Raw genomic sequence first — 27,661 nt, 5'->3', positions numbered from 1 at the left:
ATAATATGACGAGTGGAGTCCTTACTTCTCTGAGTAAGTGAATGATCCGAGTTCTTCACTGGTAATTGTTATCATGTTTGTTTCCTTTCCCTTGTGCAGGTTCATGATATCTTCTCATGTAATTGTATTTGTGAAGCACTCTGTCTTGGTGGCATGCCATTAGTGGCTGTTGTGGTTTTTCTGTAGGACTAGTTGTAGCAATAATAGTTGTAATGTTATGTAATGATAGCGGTGCAGGACATGAATGAGATCTCTCTTTCGTAAAGAAATGTCCTCACACACGGTCCACATGTCAACATTTTTGCCGAGCGAGCGCGTCATCTGTGAAATGTTGTAAGAGCGTCTGTTGGGTGAGTTTGGAGTCTCTTCGGTGTCACAGATCTCAGAATGGCAGCGCCGGCCCTTTTTTCACTATGACAGTCTGTTTCCTGTGCAGCCGCTCAGTCGCTCCATCAGCAGCACCAATACGAATTACACACATACAATATGGCTATATGCCGAAAAGACAGCTTCCTATGGGGGAGAGGTAAGCTTTTATTGCTTTTTTTTATTATTATTACCGTTATCATTATTGTTGTTCTACTTTGGACACTGCTTCCCAAGCACATAGCCTATACACCAAGCTTGTTGTGGGAAGATTTTAAGTACTTTCAGCCACATTATCTGTCTGATTAAGTCACATGAAATGCTGCTAATTTTAGATTTTGTGGGTTAAAAATGGTTCTGCGGTTTATTTTGTTGTTCAAAATTTTGTCTAATTTGACCACAAAACCTAAATTTCCACTATTTTCATGCCACAAATATTCACCCTAGAAATAGAACTACTAAAAAGTCAAGATGATCTGTCCTTTTAATGGCAAGACAAATCAATAATCCATTTAAAAGAGTAGGTGACCAGCTATTTCCAGCCTACTTTTCCTCGGTTCATTCATTGCACACTTCTGATCGACCAGTGAAGGATAAAGTTGAGATGCTCTGTGAGAGCGAGTGCACTGCAGGTGTGAGGGAGGTTGTCAAGAGTGTCCACAGGTTTTGAATGTACTGTATGCTTCATCAAATATACAGCATGCCAAAGTGTGACTGTCCCATTGTTGATCCTTTTCTTGTTGCCTCACAGCTCCACCAAAGCTCGTCCCAGCAGAGAGGAGGCCGAGTGAGACCATCAAGACTCACAAGTCTGAGCTGCAGGATGACATCCAGGTACCGTGGTGAATATATATTTCCAAGGTCTTATATTAGAAGCCCATCATTATTTTTTTTTCCATGCACTAACTGTACCCACTCCCGACAGCCTCGGCAAAGTTTTTCATAGCACACAAAGGCATTTCATTTCATTCACCAACCTTCAATAGGATATGAAGGTTACTTTATAAAAAGAAGGGGACAGATGGCCATGGTCACATAACCCTCTGTTGAGTGAATCAGTGTCTGTGATGCAAACCTTGTTCCCAAGCTAACATCGCTGCTTGGATTCTCCACTTAATCTCACAGAAGCTGAGGCTGGAGATAAATCATGTCACGCCAGAAATCCACAGTACCGAACTCAGGGAGCAGAAGTGAGTATGATGAAATCTTTACAGTGGCCCTTCAGTGAGTCAGCATCATCTTCCTCTTTCTCAAGTGACAATGATGCAGCTTAAAGATACCCACATCACAAAATGCTCACTTTGACCAAATCACGCAATTGGCTGTGCTGAAACTTTTCCACAATATTTTCCATTACATGACTGCTTACATTTCATATGTAACCAACAGTATTAAAACTATTTTGCTTGAAAATCCCAGCTGAGAAGCTCCACTGCCATTAGGCTACTTAACACTTTAGGCTACTTCAACCATTGATCCATTGGGCTACTTTTTATGTAAAATGTTATTACTTTTAGCTAATTTAGCTAACCATTCCTCTAATACAGTAAATAGAGTACAACTGTTGCTAGTTACTTCAAGCAAACTGTTGTCGTAAACAGTTACTTTAAGCTTACTGTCACCTTTAATAGCTACATTGCTTTTATCTAACTACTTTTACAGCCACCTGTTTCAACTGTGAAGCTATAACAAGCTAGCTATTAAACTATTACTTTAGCTATCCTAACTTTTATTGCATTCAACTTACTATAAGCTACCGTAAATGATTAGCTGTTAGCTGTGTTGGTATAGGTTTAGCTAAAACGTTCACCAGCAAACTATTTCACATACCTTTAACTCACCTGTTGTTTTTTGACTAAGTCTTTCTTGAAGCTATTACTCTGTTAGCTTTATTAAATTGTTTATCTATTTCCAGGTTTCTTTTACTATTCTACTACTCAACCTGAAGTTCTCTTAAGAAACTGCAAAACATAACTACTGTACTCTCACATCAATAATACCTGTTCATCATTTAGAGATACCTTGGTTACCATTTTACCCCCGACCTCTCCGGGAGGTCAAGTCAGGTCAAGACAATTCTCCGGGCTTCATTATTTTACTTTAAGTACTTATTTTGACTGTTACTAATAATATTATATGTAACTTTATGAAACTTGACAATGTAATAAATACGCCCAATTTGGTTTTAAAAGTAGGTTAATGATCTGTTCATATGTTAAAGCACTGGGTGTAACACAACACATTTACTGTGACAGAGTGAATGTGACAGAGTGGTGGTGTTGTGACATTTAGAGATTGTGTGCATGTGGCTGTCTGCATATTTGGACTTCCTGTTGCTTATGTCACTTCTTTGGTACAGATAGTGGTAACAAATGACACTGGCTTTATTCTGCTCACTGTTTTACTGGCAGTACCACAGTTTCTTAGCTGCACCCCCTCCCCACCAAAACCTAAAACCTCGAACACCCACCACTTGATAGAATACACCCTTCATTATTTAGGGACTGTAGCTACTTCCTTATTTCAGTTGATTTAAATGGTTCATTGACTAGTGGCTGAAACAATGATCGTTAGGTAGTTGATCATGAATCAAGCAATCTAATGACAAAATGTCAAACAATTACAATTGTGAGATTTTTTTTCTTTAAAATACTATCAGTTTGAAACAACTAATCTACATCTAAAATAAACTTAACATGTAAACATGAAAATAAAAAACAAAACTTTGGCTTTAATATGAAAAAATAAAACTGAAACATGTTCAGAAGTTAATGCACGATCAGTTTGATGTGAAGTGTCAGAGGAGGTGCCTGATATATTGTTAAGGAGTATAGTAAATAGATTTGTAAATTTCAATTTCAGTCACTGTATCTCTGTTTCGTATTTGATACGTGTTATTGACTTTTTTTCTTCTTTTTTTCTTTTTTCTTTTCTTTTTTTTTTTTTACTTTTTTGCTTTTTGTAGCAGTAAAAAGGTTGGGAAGAACAGAAGATTCTTACGTGGGAAAAAGAAATTCAACATGGACCCTAAAATGGTGAGTTTTTGTAAACAGAAACATATCTATTTGGTTTTTTGGGTTTTTTTGTTTTTTTTTAACTCTGCAGCCTGATATAATTGTGCAGGGTCTTGAAGCTCAGTTGAACTTAAGTTTTTTAGTTTCTGTCTTTTGACTACGTTTTTACCACGTTTTGTCACTTGATGTTTCACCACAGCTGAATATAACCTGTCTTGCATGTTGAGTGGTGTGGTTTTGTAGCTTCACTTGACCATCAGACAAAATACACCCTATATATTTGTGCATCACACCACCTTTAGCTATGACAGGCCACGTACCATGTAAAACAGTTCATGTGGGAGCACAGTGTTTTTCCAGTTCGCCTGAGTCACAGTGAAGGAACAGGCAGCAATGACACTTTCACTCACTTCGGCGCTACTTTATCTAAAGGTTGAGAGCAAGATGACAGAAAAGATAACTCCACAGCCAGCTGATGTGTGTCGAAATGAGCGCTGTGTGATGTAGAGACGTGCAAACAGTGCACAGTGCACAGGCACAGAGGACGAGCGATAGCGAGAAAAACCACATCCTGTTCCCTGAAGTGGGGCAGAAGCGTCACTTCACCACAGCGACCTCCATCTTTTCAATCCTTCCTGTCTGTGTCCTCTGTAAAAAAAAAAGAAAAGAAAGAAAGAGAGAGCTGAGTCTCTTAGCCTGCAACCGGCCTGTGCTCAGACCCGAGGACTTGTGTGAGTGGGCGGACAAGAAGCTTTAAGTCTTCTTTGGGAGGTCAAGAGGGCCTTTAAGTGGAATTGATTTGAAGAAGCACTTAGCAGGAGTACGCTTTCAGCATAAAGGGTCATGTTTTAACGTTCTGACTTTGAACAACCATTGGAGATTGGGCGATAACAACATGCAATATTCATTCAACCTTTCCTGTCTCTTGGCCTGGTGATTAATGGCAGCAGTGACTCTAAAGGAGAAGAAGAAAACTGATAAGAATTCAAACGCAACTTCCTGCTAAAAAAACAAAATTTTACAACTTAAAATTCAACTTTAAAGATTACTATTCTCTAACAGCCAAACTCAAACTTGACTTATTGTGTAAGCAGCATGCTGATGGTTTCCAAATGGTTCTTCATACAAATCTGACCTCCTGCAGGGCATCAATTACCTGGTTGAAAACGGCCTGCTGGAGTGGCTAGCAGAGTCAGTGGCTGAATTTCTTTACAAAGAGGAGGGGCTGAACAAGACCGCCATTGGAAATTTTCTGGGAGAAAGGTACAACACTCGCCCACTGATCTGGATAATAACATGTAGGCTAGTCAACCAAAGGACGAGTTCATATCCACAGTCCAGTACTCATTCCTTACACTTACATTTACTTTCAATTCTTTGTTGATGACATTATACTGTACATACACTAACATAAACTTATTACGGTAAAGGTGAAGAGTTTTTGAAGATTCAATGACCAAGCAATAAACAAATTCCCAACTACAGTAAATAACTATTTCAACTGCAAATAGCGCTGTCACTTTTAGCTCACTCTTCCACTAGTTTAAGCTATAACTATTAGCCTAGGCTAGATTGCTGCTTGCTAATTTAAACTTTTAGATTACTATTGCTTTTAGCTTACTTTTACTCAATGCATTGTTGTTTCAATTGATAATAGATTTAGCTGCTGTAAAAACATTATCTTATTTCTTGGTAACTACTAGCAGCTTATTAAATGTGAAGGACTTTTTTGGGGGGTCGTATACGTAGCTCAGTGGGTTGTGCAACCGGCCCTGGTTTGAATCCCGAATCATTTCCTGTCTCTTTTAACTATTTTGTCAATTAAAGGCAAAAAAAAAAAAACCTACTTCTTTCAACTACTCTTGCTACATACTGAGTTTACTTCACCTCAAGTATTATTGATAATCCTTTTCTGTTAGATGGCAACTTTGTACACTCCTGTATTGCAAAACATCTGAGTTTTTATGGTTGACTTATGTCCATAACTATATAAACTATACTAATTATGGCTACTGAAATTACGAGAACATTTGATTTAAACAGGAAACTCTGGTACAAGATAGTTTTTATTTAAACCACAGAATGGGAACTTCTTGACTCTGATGTGTGTGTGTGTGTGTGTGTGTGTGTGTGTGTTAATAAGCAGTTAATAAATGTGTTGCGGTCCAAATGGTTTTCATTTCCTATTTTCTTTTCACACAGGGAGGAGATGCACCTGAAGATACTGAAGGCCTTTGTGGACTTGCATGAATTCTCAGACCTTAATCTGGTGCAGGCCCTCAGGTTTGCACCCCTGAATTACTTACTAGCATGTTAGCGAGTGTCAAAGTCTGCATCAGATGTTACAGCAGTTTTGCCTTGAGTTGTGTCTGTCTGATGATGTGTTTTCTTACACCTCTGCTTCTTTTCCTACAGGCAGTTTCTGTGGAGCTTTCGTCTCCCAGGAGAAGCTCAGAAGATTGACAGGATGATGGAGGCGTTTGCAACTCGCTACTGTGACTGTAACCCAGGGGTCTTTCAGTCCACAGGTATGAACACAGTGGGCTTCGTCTCGCCTGGTTGATGATAATAAGAGACAAGTTATCTGCTGTTGAGAAGAATCAATTTAGATTCTTTTCAGTGCAGCATCTCATCTTGTCCAATTGAAGTGTTTTTGCTCATGCAGCATATACAGACACCTATTATTTTTAATGGGTGCAATTTATGCGTCTGAAGCAGTGATAACGATGCACAGCTGAAGGAAACTCTGTCTTTTTCTGTCTTCTCTCTTTCTGTGTGTGTGTGTGTGTGTGTGTGTGTGTGTGTGTGTGTGTGTGTGTGTGCATGGAATAGACACCTGCTACATCCTGTCTTTCGCCATCATTATGCTCAACACGAGTCTTCACAACCCCAACGTGAAGGACAAACCCAATCTACAGAGATTCGTCTATATGAACAGCGGTATCAACAACGGCGAGGATCTGCCCACCGAGCTGCTCACGGTCAGTGGCCTGATGTCTTTCTCATTTTCTTTCTTTGTTTTGTTTTGTTTTCTGTGTCATCACAAACATCTGACCCATTTTACATGGAATCACAAGATGCCAAGAGGTTACAAAACATTTATCTCAAGCATCTCCACCAACCAACCAAGGTGCAAGAGACTTTAACTCTTAACTTGCAAGATACTTTAACTTGAGATTTTAAGATCCAATCAGTTTATTATTGCAAAATATGCTGAAATTCCCCCGAAGTTTTATCTTGAGATATCAGATTTAGGGTGACCATGACCTTTAACTTCTGACCAACCAAATCTAATGAGTTTATCTTTTAGTCCAAATCGATGTTTGTGCCAAATTTGAGGAAGTTCTCTTGAGGCACTATTAAGGTCTTGCATCCCCAAACGACAATGGTAAAACATAACATAACAGTCTATCAAAGGCAAAACAAAATGTCAGATTACATTTTTTGATTAAATATCTTTCCATTGGGGCGCCGTGTGGCTCAGTGGGTTGAGTTGGCACCTCATATGCTGGTGCCACTTTGCTGCATGTCACTCCCCCTTTCTCTGCCTCCCCATTTTCCTGTCTCTCTCAACTATCCTATCAATTAAAGGCAAAAAAGCCCCAAAAATATGTATGAAAGAAAAAAAATCTGTCCATTTACAGTGTATCTCCACTGAAAGTATTTCATTATCTATAATTATCTTGTTTTCATGTTTTTGCTCTGACAGGGACAATTTTGACATTTACTTTTGAGTCTTGACTATGAATGGCAATTAATGTATTTTTTTCCCATCTGAATGTTTTTGTATTTACTGAACCAAATGCTTCCTCCGCCTCAGACTAAATCAGAAACATCTTAGTTTTAAAACAATATTGAAAATTATGTTTTCTTTATTTTTCTTCCAGAAACTGTACCAAAGCATCCGCAGTGAGCCGTTTAAAATCCCAGAGGACGACGGGAACGACCTCACGTTGACATTTTTTAACCCAGACAGAGAGGGCTGGCTTCTTAAAATGGGTGAGACAATTTTTATTATTATTATGTCTGTATCATTGCATTGCACTGTGTCGTGGCTTTCAGGTGAGATTACAACACCTCTGTAAACTGCTGTTTGTCTTTGTGGAAGGTGGTCGTGTCAAAACCTGGAAGAGGAGATGGTTTATTTTGACAGACAGTTGCCTGTACTACTTTGAATACACCACAGTGAGTATCTGTCTCTCCCGCTGCTATGGAAACCGCTCTGAAAACAAAGTATGAAAATGTCAACATCCGTCCTGTGGTTAAAAGGTGGAGTCTGTCTGACTGTCTAATGTCTGTCTCCTCTTCCTGCAGGATAAAGACCCGATCGGGATCATTCCTCTGGAGAATCTGTGTGTCAGGGAGCTGCAGGACACAAGTAAACCGGTACAGTATTATTTACTGTTTGTGAATAAGAGTCATATTTCCTTCTGTCACTGAACTTAATGAATCACACAAGCTGCTGTAAACAGTGAGTCACAGCTAGGGCTATCAGAGGACTGTTAAAGCAAACAGAAAGCATATGCACATACAGTGATGGTGCCACATGTGTGTCTGTGTTTGAACAGTATTGTCTGGAGTTATATAACCCTAAAGGACAAAAGATCAAGGCCTGCAAGACGGAGAACAAAGGCCGGGTTGTGCAGGGTAAACACCAGTCCTATAAGCTGAGCGCTGCCAGTGCAGAAGAACGGGACAACTGGATCGAAGCCATCAGGTGAGAGCTGCTGATGCTGCGGAGGACACGTGGGAGGGACATGTGTCTCTGTGAGTCACACATGAGTTAAAAACCAACAGCGAAGATGCTACAGTCGCATATGAAGCTGCAGCTCGTGTATACAGGATGTTATGAACTGCTGTTTCCTTACTGGGACCAGTTACGTCCTGGAGACACGGCTGGTTTCCTCGCAACAGCTCAGAGTCTCTAGAGGTGATGGTGGCCGGGTTTGTTTACCTTTGGACAGAGGCAGGCTAGGTGTCTGCAGTCTTTATGCTAAGCTAAGCTAAACTAAGCTAAGCTTAAATCCAATGGTTATTCAACAGAATTTTCTATGGAACTGTTTCCAACATCTGTGAATGTTAAAGTCTGTCAGTATAGATAGAAATAATGCTGAAACAATCAGTCAATTCATTAATAAGTTGATCAATAGCAATCTAAATACAAGCTTAATTTATTATAGTTCAATCCAGATGTCACCTTCTGTTTTGGGTGTAAACATCTGGAGAAAAAAAAACAACATCTGAAGGATCCAGTTGAATTCAAACAATTAAAAAAAATTGTGGATATGAAGTTTATAGTTTTATTGACTCAACCATCAGTTGATTACCGGTAGTTTAATATCAATTCTATGCACAATTCACTGCACAAATTGAATGTAAATGGCATGTAACTATTATGGTTTATATGTGGGGTCATTTTTTGATTATATTTGTAAAGGTGAAATTAGGCAGTGAAACAAAACAGCGTCCTGCATGATCTCATTAAGAAAATAAGGAATCAATACTGAAAATAATTATTAGTTGCTGTCATAACTGGAACTATGACTGAGAGTTTCAGTACTATTCTTGATTATGTTTCAGTTTTAAACATTGTCCTAATCTTGTTCCTCAGGACGAGCGTCACCAAGGACCCTTTCTACGACCTGGTGTCTCTACGTAAGAGGAAAGTCATCAGCAACACTTCCTCGTAGGACTGAAACTCCAGACACCAGTGGGACCAACTCATTGGCTCATTTCATGGATTATTTATCAGCCCTCATGTGCTTTTATGACTGACTAAGTCTCTTCAACTTAATCACACTTTGTTTCACATAAATGTTCAAATTAGGAAGTGGCTCTCTTGTGAACTATTTGTGGCCCCACAGTGTGAAGTTTTCACGTTAACTTCTGCAAACCTGCTCGCACTACTGCTCCGGGATCAGGCGCTGACACACATCCACTGCAGAGGCAGAAGCCCGAGGGACGGTCAGGGGCAGGGAGAGCCCCATTGGTGGACTTTTAATGTATAAAAGTGGACTTTCAATGTATAAAAGTCCACCAATGGCTCTAAAAGCGGCAGATATTTATTGGTATTATTTCATACTGTAATATCTAAGGCTGACTGTTTGGTTTTCCTGTCTTATCTGTAGTATGTAGCACTTTGTAAAACCTCCACTGAGTGTTTTTATCTGACACTTCCAGAGAGAACATGAAACTTAAAGAAGCAGCTTCCTGAGGGATTCACGGAGAGTTCCCTCACTGATCAAATCATTCTTGCTTTATTAATTTGATGAAAAGAAAAGCAGTTCTTTAGCAAAAAAACATTGTCAAGCTTTAATTAACTTATGACTAGATGACTGATTGTACAGTGTATTTTGTTTGGATTTACTTTCTGAACACGTATTGTAACTTAATGACTTTATACTGAGGAGGAGGAAGAGGATCCGACTAATAATAAAATAGTTTATTCTGACTCTGTGGCTGTGGATGTTTCTCCAGCAGATGGCGCTGCGTCACCACAACACGTCACCTCTCTAAACCAGGAAGTTTCTGTAGGGTACAAAACATTTACTTTGAATGCGACTCACTCAATCGTGTTGTTCTTCTGTTGTTATCAGATGAAGAGTTGAGTCTTGTCCTAGGAAGTTCCTGTCGTGTGTGTGGCAGTGTGTGATGCTGTGATACACAGACATGTGGTTTCCTGGGAGCTCATAACACACACATGCACACACAAAACAACAAACATATTTGCTTTTCGCACAACATATTTTCTCTGAGTGTATTCCTCAAACAGGCGAAGGAGTGAGTTGTTGACTCACCTGAGAAGAACAAACCTCCTCAGGCGCCTGCAAGGGACAGGACATGGACTCGTGTTGACTCTTCTCTGCCTCTTCGTTGTTTGATGTCCTGCAGACGTCACCTCTGTTCAAGTCAAAGTGATAATCACATATTTTCCTGCCTTTGAAACTGGACCTCTATGTTTCATTGAGGCGACTAAAAGCACAAATTACAAAACCCTGAAAAAGGAAAAAAAATCATGTTGTGCTAAAGATTTGCGCATTTATTTTCAATAACCCCTGAACTAAAACATGTTTTTAGAAACATATCAAAACCAAAAGTAGAGATCTCTCATTAATGAAAGCATTCAGACTTGTAGCTGTGCTCTGGTGTTTCCTGTTTTTCAAAGGTGCACTGGCACTGCACACCTGTGTTTATGAGGATGCATACTGTAATTCACACCTCAGATGAGGACAGTGAACTCCAGTGAACTCTGTGGAGACTTCAGCGATCAGAAGAAAGAGAATGAGAAACCAAGAGTGGTGCCCAGGAGCAGGACTCCACCTGGATCACACTGAGATTTAAACCAAGAGGTAGAAGAGGTCACACTGGTCACAGAGCAGCAGACTGGAACCAAACTGCAGCTCATCAGTTCATCTGCATCCCAAAAAACAATAATCTGTAATCCCCCCTGATTAGCCCACACTGCACTGAGCTCCTGTTTGTTTTCATTCCTTCGTAATCTGAGTGTTGTCGTCAGTGTTTCTGAAGGCAGAGCTCTGGTCTCCAGCTCTGCTCCACCTGCACCAGAGGTCGACACGTTGGTGTAGAGACGGAGGCAAAGTTTGCAGAAGTGAAAACCGTTCAGACAAATTTTTCTCTACTGATATATAACCAGATTTTCAACATATTAATTTTTATGACTTGTGACAATGGGAATATTTCAAGTGGAAAGTCAAACATCTTTTTCATTATGTTTTCATAATTTAATCATCAGACCATGGAAAGTTTCCATCGAGTGTTTTCATACTTACTTACACTTGAACTGGCTGTCATTTAATCACACAAAAACAGTTTTTTAATTATTTTTTCGATATATTTTAATTAAAAATACTTTTTTTAAAATTCAGTTTCTACTACAAAATATGTCATCATTTGTGGATCCACAATAAACAATTCATTTTCTTCCATTTTCTCCTGGATGGGAAACAAAAGGCTGAACACAAAGAACGTCCTCGTCCATGTGAAGCAGTCTGAGTGCGTCGACAGACTCTGCATTATTCACAGCCGGTACGACCCACTCTGAACACTCACTCCGTTACCAAGGGTCCCTGTAAAGTGAAACTCGTGGACGACGGCACGACTGATCACTTTTCCTGTCTCCGTAGCAACCACAGGCTTGACGCAATCCACCCACAACCACCCGGGTGGTGTCATGGCTGCTCGAGCGCACAAATGTAAAAACATGAAAGGTACAATATCAATAATTTAATACAAAGAAAAAAGCAACAACATGATGGCAATGAAATCATCTCTCATTGGATCGTCTTGATCATGATCGTCCTCATGTGCTTCTTTGGTGGAGACTCCCATGATGCACCAGCAAGGGACTTTCACCGGCAACAGGCTGCACTCGCGTCTTGTAAAGGTAACTTGACCTGGTTTCAGTGAGGTCACTGACTTGACTCTTGCATAATGTTTAACTATCAGATCCTCCGGCTGCTCTTTGTCACCGTGACGACGACGACAACGACTCCTGCGTTTGGTCTCACGACTGGATGCAGTTCTTCTTCTGGTGCCCGTGCCGCCGCCGGCTTTTCAGTCCTGTTGAGACAAAGAGACGAGATTCATTGGCAAGGTCCATGATTGACACTTTATCTGTGTTGTAAGTGTTTCATTTGGTTTCTCTGCATTTAATCTTTAATAATATCTCAAGGACAAAATCCCATTTTAATTTATGTCAAGAGCACGGAAACAATAAACAGTTCAAGCAGAGAAACTGTTAATTATAGTTTTAAAACTGGCCCGAAGTGACAATAGTGTTGAGTCTACGTGTCTGTTGAAAATGTTTTAAAAGGTAGAAAATTCAGTGGTAGAGAAATTAAAAGCACATTTTCCACATTCAGTGTTTACAGCTATTAAATAACCACTTGGACAGTACGTGTTGAGTAACTGCTTTGTGACCAGTTTAATGAAGTGCGGGGGTACAACGGCCTTTGAAGGCCGTATACATTTAAAAAAAAAAACTACCAATGCCGATGCAGTGATGGGTGGAGCACATTTCATTAGAAATAAGGCACAGTGATAAAACTGAGTTCAGTGGAAGCAGAAACAAATCTGTAGCTCACCACAACCCAGAACTGATAACTTCTAATCAAGTTCATTATCAGGTTTTTGGAAAATTGAAAATCATTTCCTTCATTTTGTGACATTTACCAGGCAAATTTATAAACAAAAAAATGTAGAGATGAAATGAAATGAAAGAGATGTTTGATGACGTACCGTCCTCGTCTGAGGTGTTGAGGGTCATCATAGACATGCTCCTCTGCATGACCTTGGACGGCTTCTTGGGTTTGAATTTTAGTGGACTTTGTTTTTCATTGATGTCAAACGAGTCCTCCTGCTCACTTTCTGCAATGCCGTTAGACACTGACACATGGGTGGTCAGGACGGGTGTGGGTGTGGATGTGAGTTTGGGTTTGGGAATCGGTGTTGGTGTTGGTGTGGGTGTGGGTGTGGGTGTAGGTGTAGGTGTAGGTGTGGGTTTGGGGGTCGACGTTGGGGTGGGGCTCTGAGGCGTGACCACACCTTCCTCTATAGTCTCATTGCAATGATTGCTTCCTCTGCCCTTGAGGAAGTGCCTGAAGGAACTGCGCTCTTTCTTCGCTCCGAACAGCAAGTTCTTCTTCAAACTTCCCTTCCCGTCCTCATCCGTGTCCTCTGCAGCTGAGCCAGGGCTCCGCAGGGATTCCCGCTCCACCGGCACCCTGCCGTTCTTGCTGGCGTGAACGTTGTTGCTCTGCGGCTCTTTCCGCTCGTTCAGCCCGTTGACCATGGGCGATGACTTGATGCACGACAGGTCCTGCAGAGAACCTGTGAAGCCCGAGCTGTTCCCAAAAACAAGAGAGTACTTGGGATTGTGGTATTTATGAGCCGGCACCTTCATGTCACCCCCCTTGGTTTCCCCGACTGGGACTTGGAAACGAGACTTGGAGACGGGCGGAAGCGAGATTCTCTCCACATTTGGCTTCCTGATTGGCGTATTGATGGGCGGCTTGGTGATGTTGAACTCCCGGTAGAGGTCAACCTCCTCAGAAACGGCGTACATCTCCCTGAAGTCGTTATCGAAGGAGTCCACGACCTGTCCCGACATCACCGTGATCACGTTCCTGTTCATTCGAGAGGAGCTCCATGTGAAGCTGCAAGAGAAGAGACAGGAAACCAACGTAAACCAAACCAAGTTCTTCCTGCATTGCTGAATATTTCAAGTAATGTATTGGTTTCAGTGCACTTTACTGTTTTAATTGTTTAATCTGTATTGTTTTACTTTGAAATCTACAGATTTTATTGATTCTAATGTCGTTGTCTTCATGAAGCAAATTTGACGAACCAGGAAGAGGAGCTTCCGCTACAAACAAGCTTGAAAAATAGACGTATTTAATTTTTTTCGTGACAATTTCGCATTTCGGGGCTTCAATAGAAGACGAACATTACATACGAGCAGCGTGGAGGTATTTGGATGTTTTTTGGTGTGTCTTTTTGTTACGAAGACAGTTGGTATCCATTTGCAACCGTCATATGGACATGCAGTGCTATGCCGAGACCCCCTGTAACTCAGAGAAGCCATGGATAACTCTGAAACTTCTCCCAGCCCTTAGTCGACATGAGGGTGAGTAGTTAATGAGTGAAATTTAAATTTTGGGTGAACTATCCCTTTTTTCAACAAAAGGGTCCTATGTTCCCTGCTGTTGCCGGTCGATGGACTCTTTCTACGTATCTGGACTCTCTCTATCTATCTGGCCTGTCTCGCCTCTACCTGGTCTTTTTTACTAAACTTAACCAACTACTTTCTTCATTACCTAAACCCAACCAATGGGACAATTCCACTTCTTACTCAAAAATAGGCAAAAATCTCCACTTCCAAGGGAACAAAAATTGCATGTTCCCAGGGTCCTTTTGGGGCAACACATACTGTAAGAACCTTTTTCTAAAAAAGGGTCCTACTGTATGTGTGTTGTGCTAACGACTGAATTAGCTCTTTAGCCCGGTAACAGTAAATATGGAAGTAGTGAGGAATAAAGGCCTGGTTCACTCTAACACTAAAGTAAACCAAGGCCACAGGCACTATTTACAGTATAAGGAGTTAATGAGTAATGTTCTGAGGGGGAAGAGAGTTAGAAGTGGATTTAAGGGGCTCATCCCTATGTTCCCCGCTTATTCAAAAAAGGCAGGATAGCTGTAGCATTAATATGTTGGTTAGGGGTTAGGGTTGGTTTAGTTAATTATATGTTTCCTGATCCTGATTTAAGAGCTTGGGACAGAGCTACGCCAGCTGTTTCTCCCAGAAGTTAAGCTTTCTATTTCACTTTAAGAGTGGTATCAATCTTCTCATTTAACCACAGCAAGGAGAAATAAACTGGTTCCCCAACATTCAAAAGTTTAAATGCTTTTCACATCAAGCTCAGGCCTGATAAAAAAAAAAAGTTTATGTTTGTAGAAAATCTACCTTTTGGATGTAAAGATTTAAATGCGAAAATCAAAAACCACACCCAGTAAAACCCCAATAAGCAATGACTGTGTGACCACAGAGCTCTTAATGTACAGTCATTTACAGCATCAGAAAAATTAGTAGGAGAAGGTTTGCACAGAAAACTTGACATTTGAATATAAACTTGACTCATTGCCGCTTCACACCTGTCAAAACACAACTGTGCTTGTTTCGCTCGGCACGAATCAGTCGTTCTGGTTTCGACTGAATCACAACTGAGCTGAAAACTTCCTCGCCCCTGATGTGGTCAGTCGTGTGGTTTACCGCTGGACTCAGACCAGGTAGGACAGATAGGTGAGTCACAGTGAGCTTAACTCTTTATTCTGTATTCAAAACATTTTAAATCTGATTATTATTGCACGCAATGTGGTTCAAGTGAGGATGTGGTCTGATAAATGTCAGATGAAGGATATTTATGATTATGACGTCACCTATTAAGAAATATTTAACATCACTATGACTGTTCTTGTCCGTTTAAACTGCAGCCTGCAGGGTTGTTGACAAAACCACGAGTCAACACTGGTATCTGTTTACAACTCCACATCTCATGTTTATATACCGCTCATAAATTGTGAATACAAGCAACTTTAAGTGATAAAGAGGTTTCCTAAACAATCATTTCTTTGAAACATTTAATGTAATCATTAATAAAATACAGAGACGTAAAACTCAGTAGCAATTTCTTTCATGAATAAGCTCCAAGATGAGAATCAGAGTGAATAAATTGTATTTTGTTTAAGTATCCCTGGTTGATGGATTCACTTAAATATTTATAGGTGTTATCTGAGCTACTTTTGATACTATTTTATTCACTTTTTACTATTATTATTATTATTAAGTTGAGATGAGGTGTAACAACAGTGCTTTTCCATTACTTCCAAAATAACAAAACAAAACTTTATATTGATTACAAGCTTTGTGCATGGTTGACAAATATGTTCCATCAACTTTATTTTTATTTTTTTTACTTATTATTAATTATTTTCTCCACTTCTGAATTAAGCATGTAAATATATGTGAAGCAGCTGTTCCACCCAGCACTTTAAGACACAGGTGACGTTAACTCTGCCACTGTTCATGTTTATAACAACACGCACTGATGTCTGTCTCTCCACACATTCAGGTGTAAGGGTGAAAAGATGAGCTGGAGGTTTTGTAATTATTTCTCTGCACCTGATTTATCACTTCTATAAGCACTTGAAAAGCTTTTTGCCTGGAAGTAATAATCTCACATGGGTTCACACGCCTGTATCTATCAAGAGTTCATAATGACTAGTTGACAAGCGACTTTCTGCTGTGTTGCAGGCGCTGCTGCTTTCAGAGTCGATGTTGCATTTAATTATGAATTATTTGGATCATTATGAGGGAAGCTCTAGAGAAGGAAATGTAAATATCAAAACCAGCCTAAAATTGGTGCAAGATTAGGAATAAATATCTTATATTTTAGGCTCTTAGTCTCTCCTCTGATTGGCTGACTGTTTTCTGAGTAATTTGTTTAGAAATATTGAAGCTTTTCGGCAAAACAATCAGAGAAACTAAATCCTGCCAGGTGAGATGGTGGCTCCAGGTGGGCGGGGCTTGGTGGCTGCTTTGTTGTGACATCACAAAGATACAGAAGAGCTGATGCATTTTAATACTCAGTTTCTGAATACAGGCTGTGTGCATGTCTCTGTGGATTGAAGCTTTGATACCTTTACAGTATTAATATAGAACCTCTTTTTTTTGTCCTTTACATACTTTTTTGTATTATCTTGTGTTGTATGTTGTGATTTGTGACAGTGGAAGGCTGTGATCTTGTGTGTTTCTTAATGAGCTTGTCTTGTTATCACAAAACGAAAATTAAAAAGAAAGTAAAAAAAAAAATACATAGAACCTCGAGCTGCTTTATAATCAAACACATGGACATCTACCTTTATACAATATAGGACCTTTAAAATGTACATTCACTCCTGTCTGTGTGTGTGTGTGTGTGTGTGTGTGTGTGTGTTACCTCACCTGTACGACCCAAACATCACTTTCTCTCCGTCCACCAGCATGTACTTGGAGCACAAAGAGCCAGGCAGCTTTCCAAAGGACAGGGCCAGCCCTGAGCCTTTCACCGTTCGCACTCGGAGATTCTGTAAAGAAACACCCGCTTAATTACACACTTCACCTGGCTTAGCATCACACAGGTGACACAGAGTCAACGCACTCAGGCACAGCTATCGAAACGAGCTCTGATGTAACTAGTTGATTTAAGGCGACGCCAAGGCAAACTGCGCTCAGATACCTTACGACATAAAGTCAACTTTCTCAATAAATACAGGACAAAACCAAAACTCTTTAGCCGCTTCTGTTTACTTAAAAGGAAGGAAAGGTGACGTGAAGCTCAGCTCAGAGTGGACTCACGGGGAGGAGGCTTTCCTCCGCAGCATCAGGTTACAGCCTTTGGATCTGCACTCACCATCTATGAATGTTCATTTGTGAGAAGTAAGAGTAACAGAGCCCGGTGCTCTGAAAAGGTCTTTCACAGCCTTATCAACTGACACCACCGGAGCCAGGTACTCCAGTGCTCCAGTTAAACTAGACTGCAGCTACAAAACTCAGATAAGGCTGGCTATTGTGTCCCAGAGGAGATAGGATGACAGTCTGGGCTCAGTGCGCTGCTGTTCGCTCTTCACCTACACCGCTACAACGCTCGCTGTCGTCCCTCAGGATCTGGAGCTCAGTTTTAAATGTTAATTCATTTTGTAAGACGATGATATGACGAGATACGAACGATGTGAGCTCTTAATGTCACCTGAGTGATGGTGTTCAGGGCTCCAGAGTGCAACTAATAGTTTGTCTAGGTCGCACTGGTGCACCTGACGCTGCCCGGGTGAAAAAACTTATTTCCCAAGCTCTGTGTTCTCCTGTGACTGAACTGGATTTTAATTTTAATTTATTTTAGAGAAGATCCAACCTGCCTTGGTGCTGTTGCTGTCTCATGGGGTCACTACAGACACCGCAAAGCCGTGTGTCTCATGAGTCAAACAGCTGCTTGTCCTCCCGTGTTTTAACCGGGTCGATATAACAGAGCTTTTTTTTTTTTTTTTTTTTTTTAAAAGCTCATTGCGGTGGAGCTGGGAAAAGCCGAGTTCTCCTCTACTACAGCTGAACAACTGACATGTAGTGAAGATGTACGGAGACCTGTTACAGTCTCACAGTACATTTCATTAATATAAACTTCAACCTCAAAACTCTCTGTGTGACAGGTTCTTGAGTTTTATTAATGTTTACATCAGGCTGAGTTCAACAAATCAATACTGTATATACTACTGTGATTTAAGTAGTTAAATATGTAATTCATATCAGAGTTAATATCATCATAATAGTGTAGTGGCAGGAAAGACTAATTCACCTGTATGTATCAAATATTGTGATACCTAGAACAACTTATTGCTTGTGTCTATCTATTGATTTAAAAAGTTGAAATATTTCCATGTATGACCCACTTAAAGTCAGAGGAAAAATGTTTAGGGTGTTTTTACTGTTCAAATGTAAAAATGTGTCACATTGGACCCTCAACAAAACATTTTTTATTGCGCCCCTAAAGTAGGAACTAACAAATGTTAGTGTAGAGCCCTGTATAAGCAATGTTCAGCTTCTTATGTTAGAGACCCCATAACGAAGGAAATTTATGTTCTCAGGAAAATCGCTTATCAAATTAACCGTTAATCGATTGACGGTCAACCAACTAATGAGTAATGAATTAATCCATCATTTGTATCCCTACTCACAACTCAAAGCGATGGTGTAGAGGCGTGCATTTGGTGGGACGCAAACATTTGGGTGCACCTAAATTTTGTGCTAGTTGACCAAAGAAAAAGTTAGGCGCACCAGTGCAACCAATGCAAAAAGTTAGTCTGGAGCCCTGGTGTTGATGGGTGTTAAGCAGTGTTGGGAAAGTCCACTTTCTACATGAACTTTACTACAGTAGTTCAAAGTTCAGTTCACAAATTTTAAAATGAACTAGTTCAGTTCATAGTTCATAATTCAAAATTCTGAACTAAGTTCACGGTTCCAAAACTGAACTAGTTCATAGTTCTTTTTTCTTTTCAATATGGTGCTACAAGCTATTATTTTTCAAAATTATTGACTCAGACCATATCGAACCACAGACAGCAATTATTTTAGCAGTTGTAACCAGTGGTATTAGTTATACTACTTTACTTTCCCCAAAAAGTAACTGAGTTACAACGTGATGAAAGTAATTACCAGGAAAAGTAACTATTGCGTTACTATTTTATAAAATTCTCAAATATGTCAAATTACTTGGATTTCCCTCTCTGACCCCGTTTATCTTTTACTAACCAACTGGGTCAATATTCCTCTACACAGACAGGCTCTGCGACACGCTGTATCACTCCGCCTCTTCCATGCACCGCTGATCCAAACAGCTGATAGGTGTTGCCAGATTGGCTGGTTTTTCCGCTACATATTAACACCTGTTTACAGTGTGTTTTAACTGGGTTTTTGCCCGGAAGGCTCTCTGGAGATCTGGCACACTACTGAGCGAAGTCATACTTTGAGAGAGCGCTGTTCACAAACGCCAGAATGAACGCGGAGGTGGAAATACAGTATACCTTCAGTTCACGTTCATCCAAAATATGGACGAGTTCATGAACGATCGTTCATTGAACGCGTTCAGGCACAACACTGGTGTTAAGTGAGTGTAAGGCCTCGGTTACACTTGTAGGCACCCATGATTGTAGCGGAAAATTATTCTGACATGCACAGTGGTTCATCATCGACATATTGTGCATATTCGAACTACAAATCAAAACAAGTCGAAAACATCCACTGCTCTACTTATCCATGCATGTTGAGTCATAACAGGTTTACTGGATCAAACACGTCTGAGCTCATGCTGCCCCCTCCACCGTTTGCTCAGTCCTCACCCGCACATGCATCGCATTGATCTGCAGCCGAGTGCACATATCCAAGAAGTGGGGCACTCCCTTGGCTTCCAGCACGGCGTAGATGGCCACCCCACGGCGGGCGGCATCCAGCAGGTCCTGGAGGATGAGCAGGTCTGTGAGGTGGTCCATGACGATGGCCAACACCTGGGGAACACAGAGGGGACGGGGGGTTAAAACCAACAGCACCAACACATTGTTAAAAATGAAAAAAAAAAAAACACCAAGGTCTGATTGAGTTGAGCTGCTTCAAGACAAAAAGACCAATGAAACTTTTCACCCTCAAACCCTTTTTCACTACTTCCACTGCCAGGGAAAACAGTGACACCCAACACCAAGGCACGAAGCTGATGAAGCCTCAGTGGAACTCGTTCTACCAGGTGACTAAAACACAAGGTCTCTTCACACAGCTTGAACACAGGCCAGTGAGCAACCGCAATTAACATGCACTGCTTAATTAATTAACCAGCAGTACCAGAAGATATCACAAGACATGAACATGATCTTACCCCTGTCCAACTGTAAAACTGCCCTTGAAACTGAACTGCCCTTCGAACAACGGGCTGGCCACCTCCTACGGGTCTGGTGGCAGCCCAAAGTATGCAAGAATTAACATAATGGAGAGAGGCAAGAGAATTAAAAACTGAAAATGAAATAATAAAATAAAATAATTGCATTAATAATAAACGAGAAAGAATGAAACAAACAAAACAAACCCAATTTTCTTTTAAAGGTGGGGGCAAGCTGGAGGTCTAAAAGTTGGGGATACTGTACTACTACTTATTTTAACTTGTGTATTTTGCTTTTTCCTCTCTCTCATCCATCCCTTGGTCTCTGTTTCTCGCTCATTCTCTCTTTACTTAATACTGACCACTGCACTCTCTCCTGGCCCAAATATCTCACACAAGAAGTCATTCACACACATTCACACACACAAGAAAAAATCTTAACCCCTTTTATTCTATATTTTTGTATTTTATTTTATTTCCTTTTACTTTTTGTCTTGTTTTTGTTTTGTTCTTGTCTCCTCTCTTTTTGCTTATTTGAAGTCTTGTTTGTGCTGTAGCCTACTATTGCACCCCTGCACTACTTAATTGTATGTCTTCACACTATATTGCATTAATAGAAATAGATAAATAAATGAAAAAAATAACCAGCAGTGTCTCAGGGACATCACCATTACAGTACCACTGCAGTAAGCAGCAGCTTTATGACTGTATATCTTTTTAAACACACATGATGACCATGTAGAGTATTTTACAGCCACATGGTTTTATGTATCTAAAGTCACGTGAGGCTTTTTTCCATTTCCTTACTGCAGCTCTGGTTGGACATGTTTGGACCTGATCCACAGGTTTTACAGATACAGACACACGATTCATGTATACATTACATCAAGACAACAGCTATGTTGTGTATTCAGTCGCACGTATAAATGCACAGTGACACATCAGACTTGAGCATTTATGACAAATTTCACACCTCAGATCACGCTGTAATTATATAAGTGGAGTTTTATCAGTTGGGAATGGCTCGCGGTTGAATGATTTCACGTGGTTTTATTTTCCAGATTCCTTCACATTGCTGCCTTCGACATTCACACGTTTATTTTGCTGATTTTCTTCCGATTTTTGACAATTTCACCACATTTGACTAGAAATCTAGCTACTTCCTATGTAATAAGTTGTTTTATTATTTTATCATGACTTCACATTAATGTCATTAATGTTTTTCAGATTGACGTCAATGTTTACAACTAGTTTTAAGGTTCAGTTTTCATCTTTTTGTGTGAATCAATTGGCCTACTGGTAGTAGTAGCAGTATTAGCACTGTACTACATTACACTACATTAACTCTCTTAGTGTTACACCACAGTGGTCACCAGTGCAGAGACTCCTTGTAATGATAGGCGGATTGATAGATATTAATAAAATAAAATAAGATACCATACAGTAAATTAAAATGGAAATTAACCATAGTCTGATTGTCTGGTCGGTTTCTGTTTAAAATCCCCGACACCTCAAAAAGAAAAACAATGTTTTCTCTGTCAGTCAGAACAAACTCCACCTCTTCAGCCTCTGGAGCTAAAAGTCAGGTCAATCACAGGTAGCTAAACGTTCCTCTCACTTTAGCTGTGTTGTTTTTTTTTCTTTCTCTACCCACCTGGCAGCTTTAACCTGTCACTGGGAATCTCAATGAAGACATGAAGAAGAAGCTGTTTGGCTGCAGGACCGTGGGGGAGGATCAATGAGTCTGTATCTTTCTGCTGCTACATGTCCTGATATGCAGTTGACATTTAAAACAGCTTGACTTTCAACATCTGAGCCACGTATGAGTCAGCATGTCAAAACCTGCAGATGGCTCATCGTCACGTTGGGTTCAGATTTTATAACTGATGTCATTGGCCCTTCCCTGGAAAACTCCTCCGCAGGGTTTTATAGGTATTCGGTATCAATAGAAATGATTGCCTGCAGACAGTTCTGTACCTGGACCTGGCTTTACTGCAGAAATCAGTTCATGATCTACATTCAGTTGCCAGTTTATTAGGTACACTTGGTTCATGCTAATTTCTGCCATAAATCCTCCTTCATGTTGAGTTTTACTTGGATTTTTACCAGAGACATGCTGATTCACGTGTTATGAAGAACGTGGTTTATAGCATTGAGTTGTGCTGAGCGTTGCAGAAAGGTGTTTTGAAGTATTTTGTCCATCTAGGTTAAAGAGTTCGGAGCATTGATGATGGAAATTCTTGGTAATAACTCTGTAAACCGTCACTTTTATTTTCACTTCCACATTCATAGTCGATCTGAGTGGATTAGCCCAAACTCGCTGAAACTTGTGTGGGACTCGTGACAGACAGTAAAGACTCTCAGCAAAACTGTGCCCCACTTTTGTTGTACTGCTGCTTTGATAGGTTTTAATCACAGTTGGCGGAGAATCATTGGATCAACAGGATTTTATAAAATGATGACAGGATATATGATCATGAAAAAGCTTTCATTTTTGTTTTTAGTCAAGTTGATTTCCACTGAAGCTGCAACTAACATCACTTCTAATTTCTTTATTTGTTTGTCAGTCACATTTTCATGAAGTAACACTTTAAACTCGATTTGTCTGAAATCCAAAAAAACAAACAAACAGTTCACTAAACTGACTGAAAGTCGGAGGTTCAAAGACGATCACATACCGTCGTAGTTCCGACCATAAACGGCGATTCAGCGGCGTTATTATCATGACCCGCCGGGCAGCGTCCGCGACACCGAAAGTAAGGAAACGCTGGTCGGCTCGCCCAGCGTTTCCACCATTAATTAAAATTAAGATTAAGATTAAGATTAAGATTATACTTTATTATCAGATCACTCTGAAATTTGTCTTGCGTCCCATGACGTCCAAAGTTTCACATAAATAATAACAAAATACAAAAAACATACATTTACAGAAAGCATAAATGTTACCCTCAAAAGTCACATTTAAAGAAAAACACAAACTACCTCCTAACTCCTCACAACATAAATCCAACATTACAAAGTGTCTTTGGTGCAACACCCAGTGCTCAGTCTGTACATGAACCTTAGGGTCTATTTAGAGACCAAACTCTGATTTAGCAGTTTGACAGACTGAGAAAATAACAAAATAACGATAGAGACAAAACGATATATTTATCGAAAATGGAGCCATTAACGTGTGGGTAGCGTAGATTCATCCACATTAATGTGAGACTCTTTTATAACCAAATACAAACTCCTTGTTGTCCCTTTAATAATATAAAGCTATTACTGTATGGTCAAAATAACTTCTCATGAATTTCCTGTTGATCGACTATCAGTCTATTGTTGCTTAATTTGTAGGCTTGTGTTGGTGCTGACATATTTACTACTATCCAATAAGAAAGAACTTAACGAAGTAGAACAAGATGATGCAGAGTGATTATGGTTTGGATGTAAATCAAATCCACAGAATGAATCATAGTGAGCAGAGCTGCTTGGCAACAGAGCCCATCGCCTCCGTATCGATGACAATTACCACAAAGAGACAAAGAGAAACCGTGAAGACACGATCATTGACCACAAAGATACACCAATGACCACAAAGAGACACAAATGACCCAAAAAAAGACAAAGAGAGACCATGAAGAGACAAACAGAGACCACAAAGAGACACTAAAGAGATTAAATGTGACCGGGAAACTCATAGGGACAAAGAGAGACTGGAAAAGAGAGACAAGCAGTGACCACACAGAGACACAAAATGGCCACAAGTAGACATAAAAAGATGTAATTGTGACCGTCAGAAGACACCAAGACACAAGCAATATCCAAAAAAGACACAGTGAAACTATGAAGAGTCCAACAATGTCCACAAAGAGACAAAGAGGGAGCAAAAGAGACATACAGAGAAACAATGTGTCCACAAAGAGACACAAACAGTGGCAAGAAAACGACCATAAAGAGTAAAACGATGTCCACAGAGACCCCAAATGACCACAAGGAGACATACAGAGATGCTATGTGACCAGTAGAAGATAGCCTATAAAGACAAACAATGTCCACAAAGAAGCACAAAATGACCACAAAGAGTCAAACAATGTCCACAAAGTCTTTAAGGAGATGGTGAAGACAAAGAAACACAAAATTACCAGAAAGATGATAAGATAAACGCTGACAACACATGGGGATAAATCTCCTCTGTCTCTTCCTGTCTGCCTCTGTATTGAGGAGCTGTGGGGCCTTGTACGAGTCTCTACCTGGGGACTGTCAATGTTGGACAGGTGTTTTCTCCATTTATTAAATCAGTTTTCATAAATTTAAACTGTTGTTCACTCCAGATTCAGTTTCATGATACCTGACTCACAGGAGTCATGTGGAGTGACAGTAATGACTTTTAGCCTGGGGGGTCTTTGTGTTCTTCTGTGGTAGAGGTGAGCCACAGTCACATGATCACGCGTAGCCAATCATTTTGAATTTGCCACAACTATTACTCACATGCCGGCCAAGTAGGCCAGGGCGGTTTTATTACAAGAGCGGTTATTTTTCAGACAAATGCTTTTGTGTAACACAACCTGGAATCTCCAGGTCGTCACCTCCTTAGAGGAGTTTATACATAAACTCAGACTCTGGGATTAAGACCCAACTTGTTTGACAAACTGGTCATAATCTGCAAATCTACCTGCGTTAATCCCTCAGGTGGATGCCCTTCTGTCTGAGCTTCAGTTCAACAGTGTTAATAGTAAATGATGCTGCGTTTTGACAATGTGTTTGAACTGTCCTGTGGGAAAATCAACAATAAGGAGGGTGGAACCAGGAAATTTGAGCATTTATGTCCTAAATTGGGTTTAAAATCATTCATCAATTATGTGGACGATGCATAAAACTGTTGTTTTTATCAAAGTTCGTATCATTTTGGCTGATGTTTCTATTAAGAATGAACGAATAAAGTGACACTTTAATTTGTTTTTGTCCATTTCTTTCTTTTTTTTATCATTTAGTCATTTAGAAATATAATTAAAAAACATCACGTGTTCACTCTCTGGGTTTTGTAGGCCTAATGATTGCCATGATTGTGCAATACTTAATAACTCTATGGAAAAACTCTACCCACCTAATGTTAACACATAGGGCTATAACTTTCTCTTATAACTTTTTCTTTCTATCAGTTTTCTCTCAAATAATTCAATTATTACTATTATTATCATCTATTAGTCAGAAAATCCAAATATTTTCAGGTTAAAGTTACATCTAATTGTGATTTCAAGATGTTTGATTTTGGATTTGTGTTAGAACTCGTTTATTTTGTTCATTTTTAACTTTGATCATCTATTTTCTAATCAGTGATTAATTGATGATGAGGTGAGTCAGTCCTGCAGTAAAGCTGTAAGTTAGTTACCTTGTGTGATTCCTGTATCAGCCTCCTCACCACCTCCTTGATGTGCGGCCCTGTCTCTTTGGGGGGGTGGGCGTACACGTTGACCCGGGTCACCCCCCGGTACATGCCGCTGCTGCCGGACCAGCCGAGGTCCAGAGACGGCACCGCGACGTCCGACATCTTGGGCCAGTAGGTGGAGTGGACCCCTGAGTCCGCGCTGGGCTGCGACTCCTTGGTCTTCTCCTGCTCCCCGGTCTCCGAGTCGCTGTCCGCGGCCCCGTCCCCCGCCGCGTACTCCTGAAAGTTTTTCCGGATGGACTTCACCTCCCGGGCGGAGAGGAAGTCCTTGACGTTGTCCTCCTTGAGGCGCATCTTGAAGGCTCCGTCGCCGCTCCGCAGCAGCTGCTCCAGCGCCGCGCGCTGCTCCTCGCTGTAGTAAAACTCCGGTTTGGACTCCGGGATCTTGTCGTTGACGTGGTCATCGTCCAGGCACCGCAGCTGGGACTCCGCCATGGCCGACAGACACACACACGGTCCCCCCTCCGGTCGCTCCTGCTGCTTCTCCGCTGCTGGTTGTGGTGGTTGCTGCTGCTGCTGCTGCTGCTGCTCTTCAACCCCCGCTGCTGTAGCTACCTACCTACCTGTGCGGACAGGTACGACAGGTGTTCCGGTGATACCTGCCTACGGCTCGCCTCAGGTGCAAGGAAAGGGGGCGGAGGCACTAACTGCTGCTGCTGCAATTATTATTAGAAAGCTTCCTCTCATAAGTTTCAGAATAAAACTTTTTGAAGTTGGTGGAAACTGCCAGAAACTAATATAAGTGGAAGAGTAGAGTAGAGAATACTTTATTCATTCCTAGGAGGGAGATTCAAATTAGTCCAGTAGCTCACACGACAATGACACACAAAATAAATAAAGATGGAGCAGGGCCGCCGGATGGAAGAAGGTGCAAAACTACTATTAAGCCTACAAATATTGCATTATAAGTAAAGTAAAAGCATCCAGGTTAAATCAGTTGGAGGAAAAATAAAGTTATTCAAAAGAAAAGGTATGGTGGCCCTGAGAGGCCACTCACTGCCATTTAAGAAACCACCTACAAAAACATAATGCACAGCACAAATTCAGGAAACGACTTTTCAGTTTGTCAAAGCACGTGCTGCAAAAACTTGCAACACAACAGAAGTGTTTCTGGGGACACAAAAAAAGTGATAGACCTGACTGGGAAGCGGGTTGTTTCAGTGCTTCTTGACTTTAGAAGTTTTAATGATGGTTACTGGTGAGTGGTGAGTTTTATTCTGTTTATTATACTGTTATTATTGCATGATTCACATATTATTGCAAATGTACTGTTAGCCTTAGTCTTCGGCCAGGTTTGTGTCCCCAGTTTTTGCAGTGTTTGTGTCTTTGCATGAGTTCTCCTCACTCAGTGTGTTGACCTCTCAGGGCCACCACTGTACAAAAAGCTTATTCTTAACTGTTTTATATAATGCAAGTTATTTATCATTAGCCTATTATCTTTTGAGTGCTGTTTAGCACCTGTACAGTATGTGGCGCACGCGAGCCACCTGTTCACCCACAACAGTCAGATCATATGTAAAGTGAACAGAAGTGAAAGTTTATAATTAACCTGCCTGCTGGTAGTGAAGTTGAACTTAGTGACTTCGTAACTGAACTTACTAGATACAAGCAGCAGGTAATATTTAATGAATAAAACTGATTTAATGTCAACTTTAAACCGTGTATTTAAAACTCATATTGTATATGTATAAACACATTGTGGCTGTGGCTCAGGAGGCATTTGAACTCCCAGGAGAAAAACCTCGGACCCCACCTGCTCTACAAAAAGGCAACACCTTGAATGTCAGGGCTGTGGTGTCTGAAGTACTAATTTGCCCTCTAAAGTACATTTTAATTACAGTCCATTTACCATCTGTCACAACCCAGGTATGCAACTATGA

General features: G+C 40.5%; 3 protein-coding genes across 4 annotated transcripts in view; 2 read left to right on the top strand and 1 right to left on the bottom strand.

The window, feature by feature from the left end:
* Positions 1-442: 442 nt before the first annotated feature.
* On the top strand, positions 443-9,660 carry cyth4a (cytohesin 4a). Of its 2 annotated transcripts, none has more exons than XM_085783689.1 (13): positions 443-526; positions 1,118-1,200; positions 1,492-1,556; positions 3,335-3,401; positions 4,525-4,643; positions 5,583-5,663; positions 5,796-5,908; positions 6,213-6,361; positions 7,268-7,379; positions 7,489-7,565; positions 7,695-7,766; positions 7,949-8,097; positions 8,992-9,660. In XM_085783689.1, the coding sequence occupies exons 1-13, from the start codon at positions 487-489 to the stop codon at positions 9,068-9,070; spliced, it is 1,206 nt and encodes a 401-aa protein (XP_085639815.1). In that variant the 5' UTR covers positions 443-486; the 3' UTR covers positions 9,071-9,660. The 2 variants fall into 2 exon arrangements, with proteins under 2 accessions (XP_085639815.1, XP_085639814.1); XM_085783688.1 differs by having other exon boundaries at positions 3,332-3,401.
* Positions 8,011-27,661, top strand: part of rcvrna (recoverin a) — a 218,850-nt gene continuing 199,199 nt past the window's right edge. Inside the window, exon 1 of the mRNA XM_085783693.1 lies at positions 8,011-8,020. The gene's annotated coding sequence lies outside the window, so the exon portion shown is untranslated. The remainder of the gene's footprint in view (positions 8,021-27,661) is intronic.
* sack1fa (scaffolding CK1 anchoring protein Fa) lies at positions 11,388-26,246 on the bottom strand. Its single transcript, XM_085783687.1, has 5 exons — positions 25,725-26,246; positions 19,824-19,988; positions 16,900-17,021; positions 12,639-13,555; positions 11,388-11,960 (listed from the first exon to the last, which is right to left on the bottom strand). Exons 1-5 carry the CDS (start codon positions 26,214-26,216, stop codon positions 11,905-11,907), a joined length of 1,752 nt encoding a protein of 583 aa, XP_085639813.1. The 5' UTR covers positions 26,217-26,246; the 3' UTR covers positions 11,388-11,904.

The sequence above is a fragment of the Trachurus japonicus genome, chromosome 8, assembly GCF_045865225.1.
Source record: "Trachurus japonicus isolate A0001 chromosome 8, Traja_1.0".
In the NCBI taxonomy this organism is placed as follows: Eukaryota; Metazoa; Chordata; class Actinopteri; order Carangiformes; family Carangidae; genus Trachurus; species Trachurus japonicus.
The sequence above is the reverse complement of the archived record's forward strand: the minus strand, read 5'-3'. Positions and strand labels throughout refer to the sequence as shown.

Coding starts and splice junctions, on each gene's coding strand:
- cyth4a (XM_085783688.1), top strand. CDS start 487: ATGGCTATATGCCGAAAAGACAGCTTCCTATGGGGGAGAG. Junction 4,644..5,582: donor GGAAATTTTCTGGGAGAAAG/GTACAACACTCG, acceptor CTTTTCACACAG/GGAGGAGATGCACCTGAAGA. Junction 7,566..7,694: donor ACTACTTTGAATACACCACA/GTGAGTATCTGT, acceptor CTCTTCCTGCAG/GATAAAGACCCGATCGGGAT.
- sack1fa (XM_085783687.1), bottom strand. CDS start 26,216: ATGGCGGAGTCCCAGCTGCGGTGCCTGGACGATGACCACGTCAACGAC. Junction 17,022..19,823: donor TCAATGCGATGCATGTGCGG/GTGAGGACTGAG, acceptor GTTTCTTTACAG/AATCTCCGAGTGCGAACGGT. Junction 13,556..16,899: donor GTGATGTTTGGGTCGTACAG/GTGAGGTAACAC, acceptor CTTCTCTTGCAG/CTTCACATGGAGCTCCTCTC.